This window comes from Aptenodytes forsteri, unplaced genomic scaffold (genome assembly GCF_000699145.1).
Source record: "Aptenodytes forsteri isolate BGI_AS27 unplaced genomic scaffold, ASM69914v1 Scaffold289, whole genome shotgun sequence".
Taxonomy (NCBI): Eukaryota; Metazoa; Chordata; class Aves; order Sphenisciformes; family Spheniscidae; genus Aptenodytes; species Aptenodytes forsteri.
In genome coordinates, this window is record NW_008795025.1 from 1643442 (window position 1) to 1667144 (window position 23703).

The following is a 23703-nucleotide window of genomic DNA, read 5'->3' on the forward strand; positions in this document are numbered from 1 at the left end:
TTTGAAGCACTTCTGTGGGTTACAGAAGTATTTAATGAAATTGCAGAGTTGTAAATGAAATGGAAAATTGTGGAATTTTAAGGTTGTTTCTGTTCCAGGTTTATATGGAGATGGAAGTACAGGGAAGGTCACCTGCCAGGGGCTCAGGTTCTTTCCTGTCCCGTAACCCAGGTTGCTGTTGGAGTTCACTTGTAAGCTAGGTTTGCAGGCTAGGCCCTCAAGAAACGAGTGTGACTTGCTCTGAGCTATTATATTCCCCTCTTTCTCTCCAGTGTCCACAAGACACTCCTGCAAGGTGCATCTGGGAACACATTGTAGGTAGGGATTCTTTCTTTGATAAAATCTGTTGCTCATGCTAACTTTGTGAAGTTCAAGGCAAAATATAATTCCATAATTCTGGCCTGTGGTTCATGAATACTCCAGGGAAATCTGTCGACAACTTTGGTTTATTCTTGCAGAACAATGGGGAAAAATTACTTTCAAATTAAGGGAGTTTTCAGTTCCTCGGGTACATAGGTGAAATCTGTTTCTTTGCTTTCAATCTTTTTTTTTTAATAGCTTACATAAAATCACTTTAGATTGTGGTACAAAATAGACATTTTTCAGTAATAAATGAGCATAAATTGGTGTTTGCATCTTGTCTGGAAGCAATTGCAGATTATTTTGAATGTTTTGGATGCTTTATTTCAGTAGTGGTTGTCTTTTCCTTGTCTGCCTATAAACAGTATGGTTGTTTGAAAGTAACTTGAAAAAGGATTTGCAATCCTGTTGGCTTATTAGGTATTAGAACTTCCTATTGCTAGAGGATCTTCTCAGGTTTCAGTCATGAGTGCCATGGTTTTGTGTGGCTTCAAGCTGCCACTACTATGCTCATATAATTTCACATTTCATATCATTAAAAAAATTATCTTATTTAACCATCTTTATATAAAGGTGATTAAAAAGACTTTTCTCAACAAACAGTTCCCCCTGACTTTTTACTAATAATTGTTAACCTCGAAGTGAGATTCTTGTCTTTTTAGTTTTGGTCATTAGCTTTCCACTATTTTGTTAAGTCCAAGGATTTTATAATCAAAGTGCCTTGAATACTGCCTTGGCACTTTAAGTAAATGCCAGGCAATATATAATTTTTATGTGTTTATAATGGTGACTTTTTTTTTTGCGTTTGCTTACCTCAAATAATGGCAGCAGATACTAGTCTACAAATTTGTAAGTTACTAATACAGAGTAAAGAATTGCATTGCTTTAGAATTGTGACAGTATCTCAAATTTGATTTTCTTGCGTGTTCTCAAAGATGTCAGTTTTCAGACAGCACAGTACATGTGGAAGATGTTTATATTTACAAGAATACCTCCACTGTGTAGCATTTAGTTGGCTTTGTCATCTGTGTGGGAGCAAAACTATCGAAATGAAGCGATAATTTTTCTCCATCTTTTATTCAGCTTTAAGCATTTGTACATCAAATTTAGATATGTCATGGTGGCCCGCTTGTATGTTCACTACACGAGGGTAGAATCATCTCTTTGCGCATGTTTCTACACTCAGATTTGGATGCACAGTTAAGGTTTATTTTTGTGGGTTTTTTTAATGATTCTTGTTTAATATGACAGTAATGCAGGGCCTGTGTAGAAACTATATGACACAGAACTAAGATATGCTTTTAAATTTTTGTTGTATTAAAAAATAAAAGTTGGTTTGGCTAGCCATTTCACGCAACCAACAGAACTGTTTCAAAGTAGAAGTGTGGGTCTTTTGAGAGATTTTGCACAGACTTCTTTATAACATACGTGAAAAACATCGTATGCAGCAAGTGAAAGACAGACACCTTCTAATCCTATGCTGTTCCACCCTCTTTCAGTGTTTATTAAATGTAGGGTTTTTTGGGATCCAGATTTTCGGTTACATAGAGAAGCAATTAAATTTGCAAACTGTTTGCAAGGTAATCAAAATTTTGAGATTTGTCAGCATTAGCTTTTCCTTGAATGATTTTAAGTGAAAAATGTGTCTCTTATAATTCATAAAAAGGAATAAGAATAAAATTACTGGTTTTTGCTATTACTGGTTTGCTTTTAGTGAAGAATTCAGGTATCTTTCTTTCTTGTTTTTACTCTCTTTATATGTACTTTGGTAGCTTCCAAATAAATTTTTCTTCAAGTTAATTATGTAACTTACATATAAACAGAAGGTTCTTGTGAGCAGAATTCAATGTAAGTCGTCTTTGTTCATATTCATAAATCCATGTTTTTCTGCTCCTGATTATTGCTCTTCCCTCTAAATTAGAAAATATACTGAGGATTGTAATTTCATAACTATATCATTTGGAAGGCATTTTGGAATCTTTTTGTCTTCATCAAAATATTTTGTAATGCACTGAAAAGTTGAACCTTTCTGAAAATCTACCTTATTTAATACTAGAACAAATTTCATGACTTAAACTTTGTTTCACTCTTGCTTTTCCTGGCAAAACTATAGTTCATGCTCTATAATTTCCTGTTACCTTATAAATGGAAACCTGTTTTTTTGCAGCCTTTCTCACGATCCTCTTTTATCTAGTATGTATGGAATGATTCCATGTCAGTAACGTCTATATCTTGTTGCTCTGATAATATGCTGCCAACTTCAGCTCCCCCTTCATTTTTGTTCTTCTCCTACATAAAAATCAAACTTCTCATTTTTGAAGTATTCCAATTCTATTCCCATCTATCTTCATGACCTAATTTCCTTCTCCTTCAGGCTGCTCCAACTATATTATTTTTCAGTTCCACCTACTCTTTATTTCACTTGTAACAGCTTCTCAATTAAAACTCATTAACAATCCTTTTTTCTTCTTCACATCAGTGCTCAAATCCCACCTGTTCATTTTTATCTGCTATATTCATGCATTTCTACTCATTTTAGGATGTACTTAACTTATGTACTTTTATGCTTGAACTTGCTGAAACAACAGTATAGTTTTCCGCCTTATTTGTCTTTTTTATTAACTGACAGATGAGTTTGACTTCTATGGTATTGTCATATTTCAGGTGATCTAGTAGATTTCTTTAAGGAGAACTGAATCTATTGGAAAAGTAGCTCTGTAGCTATATAATTGGTGTTAAATGTGGATGAGGGGAGTATTGTTTAAAGGAAAATTTTTAAAGTAAGATGCAAAAAAAGGCCTGTTCAAAAAAAAAAAACCAACCCACCCCGAAACAAAAAAATACCCTCTTTCACTTTAAAAACAGGAAGATTAAAAACATTCAAGCATATTTAATACTTCAATTTTTGTTTACACGAGTAAGAGTTCTTAACTGGAATCTATTTCCTCAAGCCAAAAATGGAAAATACCAATAAACATAGCTGATTACTTTTGTTCGACAGAGTCTGTTAAGTACCTGATCAGAGAGAGGAACATCTGTGCTATTTGACTTTATTCTGAGTTGGTTTCTCACAGTATTTTGTTACAGTCTTTGCACAACTTGTCAGTGTTGCTGTGAATACTAGTGTTATCCTCTAAGGGTGCTCCATGTTCTGTATTTGTGGGCTCAAAAGCCTTCGCTATCAAAATAAATGAGCGAGGAGAAGAGGCCAAGATTTTGTGTCTGTGTATTTTTTTTTTTTTTTTTTTCTGTGGGGTATTTGCTTATAATAAAGAGTTACTGCATGCATAATTCTTCTGTTTTGAACACTTGATGCCTCAGGATTTTGTTTGAACACCTCTCATCAAGAAAAAATATAGACCAGCTGGAGGAAAAGATCAGAAATGAGTGGAAGTCTGGAGAATGTGTCCTTTGAGGAAAGAGGCAGAGTTTTTTAGAGAAGAAAGAACAAAGACACAGATTTTTTTTTTTGGAAGTGAGATGTGCTAAAATTGTTTAGGAGAAAAAGGTAATTGGCATAAATTGCAGGTAGAAAGAATTAGGTTCGAACTGAGAGATATAGTCCATAGAGTAAGAGCATGAAGTCCTTGTAATGAACTGCTTACGGAGGTAACTGGAGGTTTGTAGGGTTAGGTTAGACAAATATCTGCAGGGGACTATATGATCAAGACCTGTGTTCTCTTTAGTCAAGTTAAAAAGTAAGAACTTGGATAACCTAGTGAAGCTGTCTCATAAGGCTCGTCTTAATCACTCTGTTGCTGTCTTGGGAGATAGTCAAACCTCTCATGGTTTTACAGTGCTCCAAACATGTCCAGCCATTTTACTGCATAGGGTGGTCTTCTGTGGCACTTCATCAGTTACAAATACTTTATAATAAAAAACAAACAAACAAAAAACCCAAATGCGTGCCCCCCCAACAGAAAATAACCTTATTGCCATTTCATGTCAAAGGTAATTGTTGTAATTCTGAAAGTTTTACTTGTTTTCCATTAAAAACAGTCTTTCAGGCTATTCTGGATCAGACTAAATCCAAAGAGGTGCCTCTGCTATGTGGAAGATGGGCCACTTTGGGAAGCATTTTCCAAATTATTGGTTACCAAGAATAATGAGCCATAGTTTATTTTGCTAAAGGTAATGCTAAAAGCTCTAAGAGGTCTTCCATACCAACAATCATACTTCTGCAAGTTGGGGTCTGTTTTTTAAAGGGGGGGAAAGTTATAATTGATCAGAGTATTTTTACATAATAATAAATGTTAGTGCTGGGCCACTTAAAATACAACTCTCTGTGCCCTATTCTGAAGAGTCTGCTCATATAATGAATAATTTATGTAATGAGCGTTTCTAAATGGAGTAGGCACAAAATTATATACATCCAATAGGCTGCCAATCTTTTCAGTTAGATTTAGTTTGTTCTTGAATGTCCCTACAGATATTTGAAAGAGACCATTTTTTACACGTTTATGTTTGTCTATAGGTATACTAACAAAACAGACTATATGCAAAATCTATCATCCAGAGATTCTCCCCCAACCTGAGTGGTATCTGTTCAGGCTTCCATATTTATCTCATGCAAATAGAAAATGTCCAAAAGAAGAAAAGCAAATGTCATTTGGCCAGAAGGAAGACCCAGGTCAGCCTAACCTCAGTCCGTGGGACCGGTTGTGGAGCAAATACTCCTGAAAGTAGTTTCTAAACATGAAGGACAAACAAGGTTACTGGGAACAGCCAGCATAGATTTATGAAGGGCAAATCATTGTGACCAACCTCATTGCTTACTGTGACAAGGTGACCAGTGCTGTGGACAAGGGACAGGCAGTGGATGCTGTATACTTTGATTTTAACAGGGACTCCAACACTGTATCCCATAGTGTCCTTATCATTAAATCAATGAGACAGGGACTGGATAAGTGAAAAATAATGTGGTTGGAAGGTTGGCTGGACTGCTGGGATGAAAGACTCAATCAATGGTGCAAAGTCCTGCTGTCAGCCAGTAAGTAGTGGTATCTTTTAGGGATCAGTATTGGGATCAGTGCTGTTAGATGTTTTTATTAATCACCTGCACGATGGGACCAAGTACACCTTCAGCAGGTTTGTGAACAACTGCAAATTGGGGGGAGTGGTTGATAATGCTGGAGGGCAGGGCTTCTACTCAGAGGGACTTGGACAGGCCGGAGAAATGCACTGGCAGGAGCCTCATGAAGTTCAACAAAGGCAAGTGCAAAGTCCTGTATCCACAATAAAATAACCCCATGTGACAAGACAGGCTGGACACTAACCAGATACAAAGCGACTTTTGCAGAAAAGTACCTGGAGATCCTAGCAGGCAAAAAGTTGAAAACGAGTCAGCAGTGTACCCTCGCAGCAAAGAAGGCCAAGCACACCCTAGGCTGTATTAGCAGGAGTCTAGCCAGCAGGTCCAGGGAAGAGATTCATCCCCTCTATTCAGCACCTGTGAGACTGTGTTTGGGTACTGGGTCCAGTCTTGGGCTCCCCGGTACAAGGCAGACATTGACACGCTGGAGCAAGTCCAGTGGAGGCCACCAAACTGGTCAGATGGCAGCAGCACATGACACACAATGACAGGCTGACAGAACAGAGTTGGTGCAGCCTGGAAAAGAAAAAGCTCAGAGGAATCCTTATTGCTGTCTGCAACTACTACATCAGAGGACTCAGAGAAGATGGAGCCAGACTCTTTTCTCAGAGGTGCACAATAACAGGCTGAGAGGCAACAGATACCAGACAGAAGTTAGAACCTGGGAAATTCTGGATAGATAAAAGGATGTTTTTGGTGGGTTGGTTGGTTTGTTTTTAAACCATAAGCATGGTCAAGTAGTGGAACAGGTTATTTAGAGAGATTCTGCGATCTCCTTTCTTGAATGTGTTCAAGACTACCCTCCCATTCAGGTCCTGACCTGATCTAACAAGCGCTGCTTGGAGTAGGAGGTCAGACTAGCTGATTTCCAGAGGTCTCTTCCAGCCTAAAGTATTCTATGATTCCATGCTGAAGCCATGCAGAGCGATGCTTGCTGTGGAAGTGTGATCCTTCAGGCCTGCTTTAAACAGAGGCTCTGAATTTAGGGAATTGGTTCATGGGACATCCACAAAGTGAGTTTTTTGTGAATTTTGTGAATCACATTGCAGGTAAAAAGAAACAAATAAACAAAAAACCCCAAGAGCCTTACTGTTATCTGTAAGTATTCTTAAAGGCTGTTTGTGTGTATGCACATTTACAACCCAGCCCCTCAGGTTTGCTCCCTTGAGACATCTCCCATTCTGGTGAGGCATAAGTTTTGTAGTCCAGTTGAGAGGCTCTGAGAGGTGAGGGCAAATAAAGGAGGAAGGGAGAAGTACACAATACATTTAGAGGAAGGGTTCTGTGGCATTTCCTGCAGAATAAGGGTGGATAAAATCATGCTCTGGCTAATGCTGCTGGCTTATAGATGCTATAGAATGTGGAAAAAAAAAATGTATAAAAGCACACCTTGAAGAACATCTACAGTTAAATATCCCTCCCACAACCTCTTCTTTTTTCTTTTTCCCCTTAATTTATACCTAAGTGCTTACACAGGTTAGAAGATGTAAATAGTCTTTAAAATGGAAACAAAGTAGGGATTTTTAAAGCTGTTTATTCTCTCTCCTTTGCCCTGTTCTATTTTGAAGTTTGACATTAGCGTCTTTTGAAAGGGAACATATGGCATTTCTAATTAAGGCCTGTAATTTTCTGACATATAACTGAATAATACATTCCAAATACTGTTAAGCCTTCCAGATGAAAGAATTTTCAGGGCTGAAGCACTGTAGCTTTGTGATATATCTTGCTGGAATACATATGCTATGTAACACTAATCTGAAGAACTTCGGGTGAGAAAAGAAGGGGTTTGTTTCTTTTTGTCTGATGTTAGTATTCCTTGGCAAGCTCAGGTTTGGATCAGATAACAGCTAGTGTGCTTTGTTCCTGGAAGTATTCAGCATAACTTCATTTTTAAACGTTTTGGTCTGGTTGGGGATTTGTTTTATTCATCTTTATCAGATTTTTTTTCAGACTGCAAGATTTGTTTGTGTATATTTTCACCAGTAGCTCTTGTAGAGATGCACTGTAGTTCTTCAGTCTCTTCAAGTAACTCAAATCTCTCCTTTCAGAATTTTGTGCCACATTGTCTTCCTTTACCTTGAATGTGTGAAACCTTTCTGAAATTGTGGTTTATGATAAATTTCTGGTGTGAGCCAGGTTTCTGGAGATTCATAATATGTACCAGTACCATTAATACGTACCTTGTGTCTCTGAATGGCCAATGTACTCAATCTAGAAAATGTTTCCTCAAAATTTTTTGTCGTTGTTTCCATGGGAAGTAGAAGGGCTGCATTTATAATTGATCTCTTTGATCCAGTTAGGCAAATCAGGAGAGGACTGAATTTAAAAAATGTAATGCATTTAATTGCTTTAACTTACTTTTTTTTTCCTTTTAGTTATTACCAGGCCTGGGTGGTGAGGAGATTTGCCTTTACAGTATTTTTGGTAATTTTAATATGAAAGGAAAGTTGAGTCTTCAAATACATTTCTTCCACTGGAACTTAATGGGTTCCTTTGGTTACTGGGAATCCTTCTATAGTGATATCAAATTTTAGTTAAAATGATAAATTTTTGGTGTTTGTAGATGTTCATATTTGCATCTTTAGATCTAGTGAATGTATGCAAAAGATTGGGAAAGCTTAAAATCAAGTTTCCTGTAGGTTTATGATGAGCGTGGGTGTTTTGGGGGGTTTTGTTTGTCTGTTTGTTTTTAAATTTGAAGGGGAAGTATTTAAATGCAGGTTGGCCTTGTATTTTGGGGCCTGTAAAGCTGTACAAACAGGTTCCAAGCTAAAGGGTTCACTAATCTAATGTTCAATGTGAAACACTAAGAGATTTCTGATATGCTTCTCTCTGCTCTCAGGGCAGCATTTTTGCTGTTAGTTGTCCTTGAGATACAGTATATGCTATCTTTGTCCTCTCAGTTTGTTGTCTATTTCAAGCATTGATGTTGTTTTTATTAATGACTTGTATTTGACAATTGCTGAGACTATAAATTAGAAACGTTTAATTGAAGTGAGAATGACAAGGATGAAGACTTAAGAGGATAATTGTACAAGTACTGAAAATCCTCCTCTACCTGAACTACTACTGTTGTCTACATAAAGTTGGATGTGAAGTGTTTAAAGTACCTGAGGAATTAAAGATATTAGGTCAGTAACCAGATGTGACTGAGCTGTGTTGAAGAGAGTATCTAAGGGATTTTGGGAGCAGATGTAGCTTTGGTCCTCCTTTTTTGTTTTATTTTAGCTTCTTGAGACAGCTCAGTTCATAGGAAAGAGCAACCTTGAGGCCTTCTAACATCGAAACTCTCCATAGCTTCAGAGGCCTCTGAGGATAATGGGGTTGTTGCAGTGTCTCATTGTAGGTTGTGTTTCATAGTAAAGGTGCTGAGAATTGGAGCCCTGTCAACATTTGGTGTTGTTGAAATTGTACTCATGTTTAATTTTTAGCAGTATTTTATTCAGATAAAACTGGAAAAAGTCCAAATAACTGCAAAACCATGTTCATGTGAGGAGCTGCTCTAACAAGTTAGACTGTTCAACTTACAGTGGACATCTGCATAGACCCCTAAGATACTTGGAAATTGGATTGTTACTTGGATTGGATGGTTATTGGAGCACACTATCCCAAGCTCACATTGTCCCTTCTAGTTTTGTGTATTAGTCATATAATGACATACATCCCTCCATAAGTGTTTTCTTAATACTTACGAGGTTTCTTTTCCATTTGAAGCATTCTTGTCTGTTCCATGCAATATGACCTCTAATGTCACAGTGTTGTTTTTGCTGCTCTTCCATGAACTTGTTTCAGTAAAAAAAATTATTTTGTGACTCTGAGTAGGCTTCTTGAGATCAGAGTACCACATGAGAGCAGAATGGTGCCTGAGGGATGCAATGTAATGAAGTAGTGTTATCTACTATGCTTTAAAAGAGAGTTCTCTTTATGTGAAGTCTGGAGTGGATGTGACTTAGATAATATTGCATTGTGAAATTTCATTAAATGGATAGTTGACAGCCTTGAATCTTTTCTCACATAATGCTTTTCTAGATCCCAGCCCTTTTTCCTGTGGCAGTGCTGTGAATTATTCCCTAGTCTTGTTCTCTTAAACTTTATGGTAACTTTATTAATACACTTGTTTTGTCAAGTCTGCTAAACATTCTTTATGGTTCCACTAATATTTTCTATGTCTTTTTGTGGTTTTAAAACTGATATGTGAGAAGAATTTTCTGAGACTTATATGTATGCATCTTTAATATCTGTTCTCTTCAGTAAATCTGTGCATGCTTTTGTTTTCTTGTTTTGCCTTTTTTCTTTCTTTTTTTTTTTTTCCAGAGAGTGATAATGAACTCTCCAGTGGCACTGGTGATGTATCAAAGGATTGTCCTGAGAAGATTTTGTATTCCTGGGGAGACTTACTGGGGAGATGGTAATGCTTCATTTCTTAAATTTAGATTTTAAATATTAACCTTTTCTTTGTTTCGTGACACTATATGCTCTTGTGCAGGAGGTTTGAAATTCTTCAGCTTACACAGTTTAAAATACAAACCACACTGAAGTCTGTATTTTAAACCTAGTTTTAAAAGGACTGGTAAATCCTCTTATTTTAACTTGCAGTTATTTGACAAATCTCTCCCACAGCATCTGCAAAAGTCTTGTTTTGCTCAGTGTTTGAGAATATGTCTGTGTATGCTCACACTGCAGGTGTGAGTCTTCAAATGCAGAACTTTCTGGCCACCTGTGTTCCTTGGGGCTGGATGTTAAGCTCTCATGAAACTCGGTGCCTCTCAGTGCTAGCATAGAAAAGACAGAGCAACTCCAGTCTGTCCTGTCTTAAGTCATTTGTGCTAGCTGACGTACATTTAATTGACTGATTTGTTTAGAGGCACTTTTTTTTTTGTGCTACATGTAAGCACTTGAAAAGGGATTCTAGAAAGACTGTGATCCTCACTTAAACTGTTTCTGTTGGAGAGTAAGATGAAGAGTATTTGTAAGCCTAGAGCATGTTCTCAACAGTGTTACTTCTGTGGTTTAATTAAGTGCTTCAGTAGCAGCATATACTTTGCCAAGAGAGGAAAATGTCTGTGTATTTGCTACCTCTGAGAGACCTTATACTATTAGCAAATGCCAGAACCACTTACTTGGTTTTCCCTTTTTAAGTAATAGCTCCTGCTGCCTGAGACAAAAATAATTAGAGGCCCCTAATCTGGAATTGGCAAAGTTTCGTCTTCCTAACTCCAAAAAGAGAGCTGAAAAACATTTTAAGGATTTATTTGGGCAATTCCCCCCTTTACTTGGCCCCCTTGTAGCTTTGGAGAAACACAGCCTCTTGCTGCTGACCTCATCTTTAATGGAGATCTCATGCAAATGTTACTAAATGAGACATCACAAGATTTTATTGAGCTTAAGGGAACCCTTCCCTCCGGAACCCTTCCCTCCTGCTTGTTTTTAACTGTTTTGTCATCCAAGTTTCTGGCGTTAATGAAAGATCTTTTTGGGGAAGCACAAATATTTAATGGAATGATTGTGCAAATATTCTGGCTATGGACCCTCTGAATGATTAAGACAATACTGAGGAAAAGTGGGGAAGTCAGTTGATCCCTATAGACAAGCGTGTTTTCCTCACCTGAAAAGGCTGTAAACAGATCCGCTCTGTGGCTGTTTAGAACTTTCCAAAGCCTGTTCTAAAGGACATCCCAAGAGATAGTTTATAAATTGTTTGCAATTTTATATCTGGCACCCCAAGGCCAATGGGGAAAGCCATCCTGAGTCCATAAAGAAATGCGTGGCAGGTTTGTTTCAATCTGCATTGCATTTGCATTGGAAGATGCTACTTTTTTAATTTATTTTTTTTTTAAATTCATCTATCAGTTAATTATTTTAGTTTTACCTTATGCCCTTGACAAATATCTGGACTCCTGTGGGTAAGCATGCTGAAATAAAGAACCACCCACAGCTCATTCTCTCAAGTTTCACGTAACCAACTATTTCTTAAAGTTACTCAAGTATACTATTCAATGAGACAAAACGTTTAAGACTTCTGGAGTAAACTGTTTTGAAGTTCTAACATAAACTTATACAAATAACCCAGAGGATCATTTAGTAGTTAAAACACCTTAGTTAAAATGAGTTAAAAATGGGATGAGAAATGGGAGATCACAGCCAGCTTGAAGACTAGCAGTAGCAAACATTTACTTTAGGAGCTTCTCAAGCAATATTACTTTTTGAGATAAATTCAAGTGTATAACATACTTGAATTCTTGAATAGTGTTATGTTACATTTTAAGAACAAAATTTGGAAAGAGTAACAGATGAAAAATGTTAACAATTTGAAAACTAAAAATAGATTGAAATAAAGTCTTTTAGTGTGTTGAAAACTGCAGCATATGCTAGTGGAATATCTGTGCGCTTGTAAAAAAGTAAATAAATAAAAATTAACATTTCCACTTGGAGAACTGGTGTGCTGATTTGTCTCTTAGATGAAAAATTTCTTGCATTTTAATTGCTTCTTGTCATTTCATTAAAATGTCACTGTAACCTAACGGACTGACTCAGCAGAAACATTGTTCCAAGAGTCTCCTTCAAAAATATAAACAGGGCTTAAGAGAGTTTACCAAAAAGATACAACAAACTGTTGGAAATAATGGAATATCTTTTAATTTATTTTACTATTTACTGCATGCTTAGTGTTAAAGTTGTTCTTGCAAGCTGAGCTAGCTTAGCTAAGTATTTAACTATTTCTCATGTGTTGTTTGTTGTTTTTTTTTTTTTTTTTTTTTTTTTTTTTTTTTTTTAAAGTGTAGTAATGGTCAATAGCAGTCCTTAATCAGAAATATTTGTTTGTCAAGTTGGAGCATACATCGCTGTTCTGTATCCTTGCTCTTGGATGTTTTAAAATTATGTCTTTGAATTTTGCGCAGGAGAATTACAGCACTTTGTAACAAATTAAAGATGTCAGCATCCATGAATGACCCGTTTTTTCCCACATGCTAGAGGATAAGACTAGAATAAGACAAGCTTTTATTTTATGCTTGTTTCTGTTATAGTATGGTCAAGCAGGTGTCAGAAAGTTTCTAGGAATGTAAGGTGCCTGGGCCTCTACACAAAGGAGGGAAAAATCTGTATTTGTTCATTATTGTAGAATACAGAGGAAGGATTATTAATGATCAAGCTGTTTCCCAAACAGACATTCAGAAACTGAGAAGTTGTCTATTAAAGTTACAGAGTTATGCTTTACTGCATGGACTAATGCTGCTAAAATATTACCTCTACTGTAAAACTATCTAAATATATGACAAATCCAGTAAAATCTGGTGCACTATAGGATGCTTAATTCTCAGTTGTGAATGTTTAGTAGTAAGGATGGTATTACAGCATGGAATGTGCATTTCTGTTAGTTGTTGCTATAAGTGATTTGTATTGTTTTCTTGGTGTCACTGAAAAATTCCCTGTTATGTTTATATGGGAATGTACCTTTTTAGCTGTTCATTTTATTTTATCTGCTCGCCGAGTCCTCCGAGAAAGCCCTCTGTGTTTCATATAGAATACATATGACCAAATCCATGTAATAACCAAACTAATCTGAACTGTGCTGTGAATGCTTCATTTTCACACAACTTGAGCTTTAAGTTTCTCGTGTATTTTATTTTTTTATTCCTGAATGTACATTTCATAATTTTGTAACCGCTTAGAGTGGTTAGTGCTTTCAATATTTCTGTGGTTATTGTTTTTTCTTTCTAGCTTTTTCCCATCACAAGACCATTAGTCGAGTGTGACTTGCTGCAAAATGTACTGAAAAAGAGAAAAGGGACTAGTTGGGTTTTAATTTGACTAACTGAATGATAAAGTTTGAAATTACTTGTGTTGCACTACACATTTAAGATTTCAAATAATTATTGTGTTTAAAAGAATCAGGGCATTATATAATCACACTATCTTTTTTTAATTCTCAAGTCATTTGGAAAAATGGGGATGTCATCCTCTAAGTATAGGAAAAAGAAATTTATTTAGAGCACCTTTTAAATTTAAACAGTAGTGGTAAACTGTTCACATCTTAATGACCTGTTTCAAAGAATAAGCACTCTAAACATTTACTTAAAATCGAGGGTCAAACTGCAGGTTATTTAATTTAATCGCAGCTTGCTAGCGTTTGGCTAAACTGTTGCTCTCACTATTCTCCTACCAGCAGAGTTGAAAAACATAACAGTGGTCAAAAAAATAAGAGAGCAAAGCACTTCCTACATTAGAAAGACTAAAGAGTCAATTCACGCAGTCTTCCTGCTGCATTGCTATGAAAATTGCCACAATAAGTCAAAGCGAGGTTTAATCTAGATCAGTAAACACTATTATCTCAAAAAGGATTTTTAAATATCTGTAACTGAAAGCTCTGCAATATTGTGCATGTGTGGTGATTTTTATCCTAAATGTATGGGTTCAGTGACTAGATTATTTTTGAAAAACATATCTTTAGTATTCAGCCTTTCTGAATACGGCCTGTTCATAGTTCTATATACCAACTTTTGTAGGATTAATTATGCGGTGTTGGAAAATAAAAAAAGTCATCCTGCAGTTGTCTTCCTACAATTTCTTGGTATGTGTACAAACAGTAAAACACCAGCTCAAACTTACAGGCAGATTTATTTGGAATGGTGGGATTTTATCAAGGTATGTGCAAGTGTTACTGCTTTGTGGGACTTGCAACATACTCTTGGCATTAAGTGTAAAACTGGAACTTCAGTCATCATGTTAGTACTCTTAAAACTAGCTTTTATTTGTTTTCGAAAATTTATTTCTCTATACAGCTTAGGTTATTTTTAATTTCCTTTTTCTTAACCTAAGCTAAATGTAGATGTTGAACAAATATTTAAATTGAATTATCTGCACAGATGGCATAGTTTTCTCTTTCATTTGAAATTGTTCTTCATTAGCCAGTTTAGTTCAATTTCTGCAATTGTTTATTGTTCTAATTTTCATTAATTTCTCCAAACCTAGAGAATTTGGATATCACTACATTTTGCCATGGTTCTTACTGCAAATCCTTGCAGAATTTTTGCTTTCCGTCTGACAAATACTAATTAGTGCAACCAGTGGAAGAAAACTTTATGGTGCTAGTTGCTGACTCTACTTTTCAGAATAACGTTGGAAAGTTGAAAAACTTTTTATATTTTTTTAATCTTGATTTCTACTCCTGTAGTTGAAGTATAATAGGCAAATGATTGTCTGTTTCTCAGGCACAATAATCTTGTTGTGAGACCAAACGGATTATCTACCCTGGTGAAAAGTGGTGTTCCAGAAGCGCTAAGGGCAGAGGTTTGGCAATTGCTGGCAGGATGCCATGACAACCAGGCAATGCTGGATAAATATAGAATTCTCATCACAATGGTAAGTGATTTTTTTTTCTGTCTTGCTTTCTGTCTTGCTTTCTGTCCTTGTTTTCCTTTGGTTAAAATGAATTCTACTGAGCAGCAGTTTTATTCAGTGGCAAAGTAGCAAAAGAGTGAAACAGTTTGACTTGTTTTAAGCAACTGAAAGTGTGATTAGGTGACTTTACCTCCTGCCATGGGTACCTGCTGAATGGCATTAACAGTAGAAATTGGTGACCTATATCTGTAGTAATGCTTGACATTTAGCTTTCTATTCACTTGCTGTGATGATAATAAGCACATCAGCTTGTTGTTCAGGTGTTTGGTGGTGGTTTTTTTTTTTTATAAACTCAAATTCATCGCTTTTTTCCAACAGCTTTTGTTCTCTGTATGCCTTAATTTTCTGTTTTTTAGTTTAACACCCCCCCCCCCCCAACACAAAACCAACCCAATATGTGGCCCAAACCAAAACCCCAAAAGTTGGGTATTTCTTGCTTTGTTGTTTATTTAGAAAAGAATGTTAAAAACATTTTTACCTAGCAGGAAACCAGTCTCCTTGCTGTATGGGCGATTTGAGAGGAGAATCCTGTTGGGAATCTCTTCCCATTCTGTATCCTAATGTCATCAGTGCAGTCAGTAAACTTTGTAAGAACTTGTCTGCATAGATGTTCCAGACTGCTTATAGCTGTGTTTGAAAGATTGAGAACCACTGTGTTGTAGTAGCAAAAACTCTCTGCAGTGTCAGGAGGTAAACTCACCATTTGGAGTACTAAAATTCTTGCTGCTGAGGGGTAGTTAAGCACTCTGAGAAAAACAGTGGTCTCAAAAATAGTCATAACAGCAGAATCGGATGAAGATCATTTTATATGTTGCTCATAGAAAGTGTTGGATTTGTTATCTAGGGAATGAATCATCTGTCCGTACAAAAGTTCTGGGGTAGACGTTGTTAGTAAAAGTTTCCTTTCATAATGTTGTCATATCTTTTTCATACTTGTCCTCTTAATTTGACCTACCCACTATGTTTGTAAAGTTTAAAAGCGTCCCCAGAGTGAGATCTGTCCGCATGGCTTCTTTTTCCTTTACCAATAAAGAAGGATGTTTGGATAGTGTAAATTTTTCTTTTTGACGTTATAGTTGGGTTATATTTTCCTTAGAAACCATTCACAGGACATCTGTCAGCTGTATGTTGCATCAAAACCACCTCCATTATTTTGCTCTTGCTTTCCAAAAGTGGGGAAGATGTTTGTTTCACAGCGGAGGAGGGAGTGGAAAACTTCTAAAATGCAAGCCTTATCTTGACGCTAGGGCCTCATGCCTTAAAAATACCATGCTACGCTTGGCCTTTTCATGATAGAAATACTTCAGTGACGTATATTTTGGAAGATCATATTGCATACAGTATTTAATATGAAATATTATACTGTTATGGGTTAGAAAATTAAATCCTATTCTGAACTGAAGCATTTATGCAAACTCAAGTTTTTTTCTGAAGTAAATCACTTTTATTCTGAAATCACAAAATTTCTTCTATAGTCTGACTGTATGTAACTGCTGGTGATCACATCATTTGGCATACATTGCATGAAAGGATTAACGAAAAGAAATGAACAGGAGAGAGTCTATGCCAAACCAAGCTAAGGCCTATTTTTAGGAATAGGTAATATTGGGTGCTCCAGAAAAACTTGTCAGCTAATTTTTTTAATGAATTATTATCTGATATTTATGTCTGTGAACAGAACTTTTCAGTTTCATTTTGGTGTGTTGGTAATGTGAATTAAGCTATTTGAGAGAGAGGGAGGCAGGCATCTATGTATTATTCTCTGAATCCTACTAAAAGCTTTGTTGTAGTGTTATCTTCTGTGTCAATAATAATACACATGTTAAACTTCAGAGTTATTTGGGTATTAATGATTGTTCACTTGCTTCTCCTGTATGAAAAAGCAGAACTGATTTCTTTTTTCTGCGTTGTTTGTATGCTACCATCCCAATATACCAACAACATGTACTTTATTTTTTCTGTAATTATTTATTCTTCCCATCAAATACATAGCTTTCATCTTGATTCTTTCAGTTTACGCATACGTTTACAGAGATTCATCGTCTCCTTGTATTTTGGTCATTCTGCTTAACGTTTCTCTCTTTTTTTAGGCTCACTTCTGGAAGCTGGATATTTTTGTGGGTGTCTTGACCACTTTAGTAGTATATTCCGTAAGCATGTGCATTCCTGAGTGTTATTTCTGTAAGACATTCCTAGGTGGTTAGAGGTGGCAGTGTTCTGCACTTGCAATCTTGAGAATAAAATGATCTGAGGTACAAGAAGTAGGAGGTGGTAGTAACATCTGCGGACCTGACCCACTACCCACTTACGTCCTCATACAACTCCCCCAGTACAGCTGTCTGCCTTAAACAGCTCCCCATTACTGCCTAGTTCCCTTGAACCTTTCATAACATTCTGTCCCGTGCTGCTCTATCTCCTAGCTCATTGTAACAGCTCCTTCATAAGAGCCTGCTCTCCCAACACCCCAGCCCTTTCCCCTTTCTGGTCATCCAGCCTCAACCTGCACCGTTTGGCTAAACTGCCAATTGCAGTACCTCAGTGAGAAAGAGGGCACCTGGAAATCACTAGAAAAATCTCTGCACCCAGAGAATTGTAAGAAAGTAAGTTTATATAGGTGCAGTTGGGGTTTTTTGTCCAGTGATCAAAATAACGTGGCTGAACTGTGTAATGTGATAGCAAAATGCTATAGAGTACTGCAGTAATTAATATAGTGTTAGCCAGTACTCACCAGTAAGGTAAGGAATGCCAGCCAGTTTTCTTGAATGAGGCTTGGCTTTAAAAGCATCTTTGACATCTTTGATTTCTTTGATTATGAGGTGTAAATGAATTTTTTCCTAAAGAAAATGTCAGAGGGCTAACTTGAGGAACAAATCTTGAAAACTGTCATTTTACTATCATAGCTTAAAAGGTGAACCCGATAGCTGGAACTATTAGTACTGAACATATGATACCTAATTTATGACTACCTCTTACGGGGAACAGAGGGAAATCTGGTAAAAACTGGAACTTTACTACAGTGTTGCTGGTTAACTCCTGGTGAAACTGTGCTCACTAGTGGAGGAGGAGAATTCTGTTGCTGGCAGGCCAAAAACATGTTCCTTGTGATGAACTGAATGATAGCAGACTCTCAGCATTTAAATTTACTTTAGAGACTGTGATATAGACACATTTGTTGTTCTACTCCAGTTGCGTGCAGTTTGTGCAGAAGTAGTATGTTAGATTGGCCAACTATTACTCACATCACTTTACAGATCCGGTATGCATGTTATACTGTATATATCCATCTGTATGCAGAGCTCTGAAATATACTGCAGTATTTTTTAGTTAGAGGAGTGTTTTGTTCAATGTGTTCTGTAGGAGAGAGTAATTTGGGACTTGTTTTAGTGTTTCAGTTCAGCACAGAAAGCAAAATAAAATCTCTGTCTTATTAGAAAAATCAATGCCGTACTTATTTTCTACAAAAGGCATGTCCTCTAGTCCTCGTGCTGGAGGTCAACAGTCTGTCAAGAATGATCTAGTGAACTGTGTTTCCTTCCCATATCAGAGCATTCACGCACCGATACATTTCCCACCTCTAGCTGAGTTTGGAGTTCCAGGAGGGAAGGGAGAAAGAAATACTTCTGCTCTCACAAATACTTTCTTACTGACAAGCACTGTCTTGCTCTATCTCACATCTCCTGCTGAGTTCCAGCTTGGTGATTACCATGAGCCTCTCAGAAATTTTGACTGGAGCACAATAGTAGGTCTTGCATACAATTTTAGAGAGTAGGAGTTGTGATTTGGCAGCTGCTTCATTTCTGACATATATGTAAATCTGTACTGTATGACAATCAATCTGCCTTAGTTACCTTTCTGGCATGTGTGCCATAGGCTTTTGACCCTGCTGCACGTGGCACAGTAAAGAAAGGGGAAAATAGAAGATACACCAGCAGAGATAAATACATACTTTTTTTTAATATATATTGTAAAGGAAAACACAAATGTAAATCAGAGTGAGAAAAATCTGCTTGTGTGATGATAATGAAGGGGTAATGCTGCTACTTGTATATAGAGCTTTTGTAAAAGCATGTCAGATCCATTTATTAAAAGAAGATAAGTAGGAAACCATGCATAAGCTAGGGTCACTTCATTGATGGAGTTTTTATCTCCTACCTACTTGACATTATTTCATGTTCAGCTTCACTGGTTCCTCTCAAGAGACTCAGATTAATTTTTCCCATGACACGATATATCTTGAGCTCCGATAAACTGACCAGTGGCAAGCCACGGTTTACCCTGTTTACAACTGAGGTAACTGGTAATTGTCTTCAGCAATAATTATACTCCACCTTGCCCCACTCTGCTGCCCGTACTCCACACTGTCCGTTTCAGAAGAGGTGTCAGGCACTGTGAATGTGTAAATCGTTAGAAATCTGCTGTCACTTGATGGCAGTCATAAAGCAACTTGCTGTAGAACATTTGCTGCGTCTGAATTGGGACAAATGTTTGTTTTATTATATCTTACGCTGCCTATTATTAACAGTTTGCTTTTGTGTTTCAGATGGTTTCATTCTTGTATGTGTTCTCACTGCTGAATTTGTAGGGCGAGGCTTCTTTCCATCTTTTTCAGTGTTATGGACCAGGTGCCTGTTTTGTAGTGCTGTTACTGATTACTCTTGAAATTACCTACGCTAAAGTCCTTTTTCCTAAGTTCAGAAAGTAATATCTGTCAGGGTTTTATGTAGTTGCATAAGTGAAATAATGAAAGCAGAAAATGAAGACAGTCATTCACATTCTGTAGTTTGAAAACTTTTGGATGGACCATTTTAAGGTAGGATTTATGATTGTTAAATGTATCATTTCTTTATAAAAGTCTTTCAGTTTACAATCTGATTTCCATTAAGAAATGAGCTGTATGTATAAAGTTCATCTAACAGCATATATAGACTACTTTTAAATGCTGCTGCTGCTGCTCTGATTTAAGAAAACAAAACTGGTTTTGAATTTATTATTATTTTTTAAAGTATGATCAGAAAAAGAAATCTGGTTTCAGATGAAGTAGATGTTGGTAGTATTATGTTACTCAAAAGCAATGAAAGTTTGCATATGAATGTGAATGTCCATTTTTGAAATGGCTGGTGACTTTGGGTGGAAGGACTTAAAGAAATACTAAATGGCTGTCCTTCCAAATGACTTACAAGAGAACCAAAAATAAGATTATTTGTTTATTGTCATAATTTCCTTTGGCAATATGAGCATGTGTCCAGAGCAGTTAGAGATAATAACTAATTAAAGGGTCAGGCTTCAGAAGAGTTGGCCAAAAAAATAGCTTTGTCTGCTGACTATGTAATGGTGTTTTGCATCTCAGCCAATAATGTTTCAAGCCACTCTACAGAAGAGTGAAAATCCTAAGAATTCTTCCAAAGTCTGAAGCAAATATGAGGCATTGATTTGGGGATTAAACATTGCCATATCATGAAAATAACTTATCTCAGTTATATAATAAATTGATACTGGCACTAATCACACAGAGGTATAATTCTCGTGCAGTAGGGACCAATTATATGAAAGTACATTCCATTGCTGCAGAAGACGGAGCAAATGTATTATTTTTTGGGCTGGATGAAATCTAATCAATTTAGAGCTAATATATGTAGTTTATCCGTTCTGTTTGGATCAGTATTATTATTTCTGATTCCTACAAGACAAATCCTCTCATTATAAAGCAAAAAGAAAAAAAAGAAAGTTAAGGTTTCAGATTTCTGGAGACCTCTCAGGTTAAGAAGTTTTGCAGGCTCAGATACAAAATTAATCTTTAGCACTTGTTTGCTGAAAAGAACAGTAAATGATGGCAATTGGAAGCAGTCCACATGCACTGATGGAATTAGACGTTACATACTAATTTTCTCGTATCCATGTAGTCACAAGCCCTATGGTGCATGTGTTCAGCTGCCTTGGCCAGGATCAATTGTCTGACATGGAGGGCAAGGAATGCTGGCTACAAAGTCATACCTACACCTCTTGGGTTTCTCTTGGTTAGTGACAACAAACTGGTTTTATGACAAGTTTTTGGTACTCTTTAGGAGCCAAACAATTCTTATGGTGTGGTTTTTTTTTTTCCCCTCGAAGCTTGCTGGTTTCAGCCTGTGTAAATCTTAGCGTTGCTGCTCTTTGTTTCCTCATTGTGGGTGAGTTTGTGGCTCCCAGTCTGTTTTCCTGTTGGCAGAGGTGACGTGCTGTAGCTTTGCTGCGGGTCTCCAACTGGCTGGTCATCAGATCAAGCTTAACACTTCTGTTACAAACCTCTACAAAAAGGAAGAGCTACAGTAGAGAAAAATCTTTGAAATTCTTTAACAGCTGTATTTCATTATTATAAGCACTTTCTGAGAACAGAAACTTTTTCATAGTGGTAGGACTATGAGAATTCCTACAAATGGATGTCTGTATCATCTCTTCTCACAAAGGTGTAATAGTGGTCTCTTGTCCAAAATTAAAAGTTAGAAATAGGATAGCTAAAAATAGCAAGTATCATCGTTGGAGTTTCATCATCGGCTTAAGTACAGTCTTCCATGCATTGAATTAACTTTAATTATGTTTTCCTTAGTGCATCTATCTGCAAACTGATCTCAAAGGACTGAAGTAAAGATCAACTTTCATGTAAACCTAATGTAGAAATGTATTTACTTTTTACACTTTGAAATTACCAAAACTGTTCAAACAAGAAAAGGTATTTGCTTCTTTGCTTCATACTTAATATTTACTTGGCTTTTTTATTTTTATTGCTAGTTTGCTCACATAGTTAGTAAATGGAAAGTGGAGGAGATTACAAATGAGCCACTATGTCTATGCAAATAGGATTAAATGCAGTTAACTTTGAAACTGGCGCCTTGATGCCATGTTTGTGGGGGAGTATTTATTTATTTATTTATTTGTGTGAACCTGTTGGGTTGAAACAGTTTAGCTGTGGATTGAGAGAATTACTTACATAGGAAGGCTATTTTAGTTTGAGTAGAAAATTAATCAAGCTTGTTATTTGCAGCAATACCAAAGGATATTAAGTTAGCACTAGGAAGAGCAATATTTTTTGTCCCAATGGCATCGTGCAGGGTTCCACTGCTCAGTGTTCTGAGACTAATTAATCAGTAAGGGTGTCTAATTAAAAAGATGACTGTTCACCAGCTGCCACAGCAGGTTGGTTAATGGACTGAAACATTAGAGTATTCTTGTAGCAAATATTTGTGTTCAGAATGCTGCATCTGTTTGTCCTAACTGAAAATGGAGGAGTTCATGCATCTACGTAGCGAGGAATAACTTGTATGTTCTTTGCCCAGTACAGTGGGGAGGAACCCATTTCATCAGAGCTCTGTCTGTTAAGCAGTCTGGTCACAAACAATGTGAGAGTATCAAGAGTAGCATGTAACCTGTGGGTTTCCTCTTGCAGCAGTCTTTCAAAAATGTGTCTATGAAGTGAAGCGCTCTCATCTTTCTAAATAGACTGCTGTCCTCAGCTACAGCCAAAACTGGTACAACTACCATCTTTCCTTTTGACTCGTGTGCTTATGGCAAATACCCTACTGCAAATGATAAAGGGCCCCCCCTTTTGCAAGAAAGCATCCTAAAATCTTTGAAGATGGTACCTTGCCCAATTTGTGATTACAAATATTAGAAACACAGCATGCCCGTCTTTTTGCACTGAACAAATTTCCCAGCAATAAAAATTAAAAAGTTTCAGAAATGCTGATCTGTTACCTTTTTGTTCTAGTTTTTTCTTTGCATCTTTTTTTGTTCTCGCTACTAATTAGGAATGGTCTCCCTTAACTTTTAGAGAGATTAGATATCAAGAATGGCATGGCTACATGCTTATCAGTTACAGAAGTTCCTATTATATAAGGATCAATTATCGTTATAAAAAAATTGTGATTTTTTCAGTTGACTAAAAAGAGAGATAACTAATATCTGTTTTATTGCTTTTTGAATGAGATACTTAGATATTGTGCAAAATAATTCTAGAGGAACTGATCGCTTTGAGATGTATGTGCAACTTTTCCAGTTTCATGTTTCTTTTAAATTCAGTATCTATAGGCAGTTTCTTAAGTTTTACTTTTCTCCACCTTTTCTGAAAGGGTAAGGATAGGATGGCTGTTACTTAACTCTTCAACTGAGATCATTCATTTAATGGCAAGTAGATTCTTGATATTTTTACAATTTAATGTGGTTTGCAGAGAAAAATCAGATCATATGCTGGTTGGATTGATAGAATGCCTCATTTTTGGTATAAGTTGAGCTGTTAGTGCTGACAGTTACAGTCTTCCACTTCTTTGAATTATTTTAGTGGCGCTGCATACTGTGGAATAATAAAGTATATATGAACTGAAAATAACTTAGTAGAAATTAGTGAAAAAATATTGCCTCTGAAGAGCAGAAGTTGACAGAAGTTTAATTCTTTAAATAGCTTAATTTAAATTCAGACTTCAGATAAAAGGTTTAGTTTATTATGAATGTACCAGGGTACCTAGTTTCATAGTAAATGTTAATATTACTTTTACAAACTCAGGAATAAAATGTCCCTAAGGTGATTTTAATTTGCCAAGTTTTGATTCATTTAGAGCTTATCTGGAGAAAATCTTTCAAATTTCTGTGCACAAAAGGGAAAACCTTGTGCTCACTCTTCATCTTCAAAGAAATTCTTCAATTTAATGACAGCTCGTTTCAGGAAAAAAAGGGGTAGCATCCATTAGTAATTTTTATTTTTATGTCATCTTAATTTTAACTTTTATGTATGATATTTGCAGTGGAAAATAGCACCAATAATATTTTTTTCAGAGCCTGCATAAAATTATAAAAAGTTCTGCCACATTAAGAATTTTCCTGCA

General features: G+C 36.4%; 1 protein-coding gene across 1 annotated transcript in view; it reads left to right on the plus strand.

Annotated features, from left to right (window-relative positions):
• Window positions 1–23703, plus strand: part of RABGAP1L (RAB GTPase activating protein 1 like) — a 239104-nt gene that overhangs the window by 28206 nt on the left and 187195 nt on the right. The window contains 2 exon segments of the mRNA XM_009275856.2: window positions 9767–9860; window positions 14662–14812. Coding sequence (XP_009274131.1) covers window positions 9767–9860; window positions 14662–14812 — 245 coding nt within the window.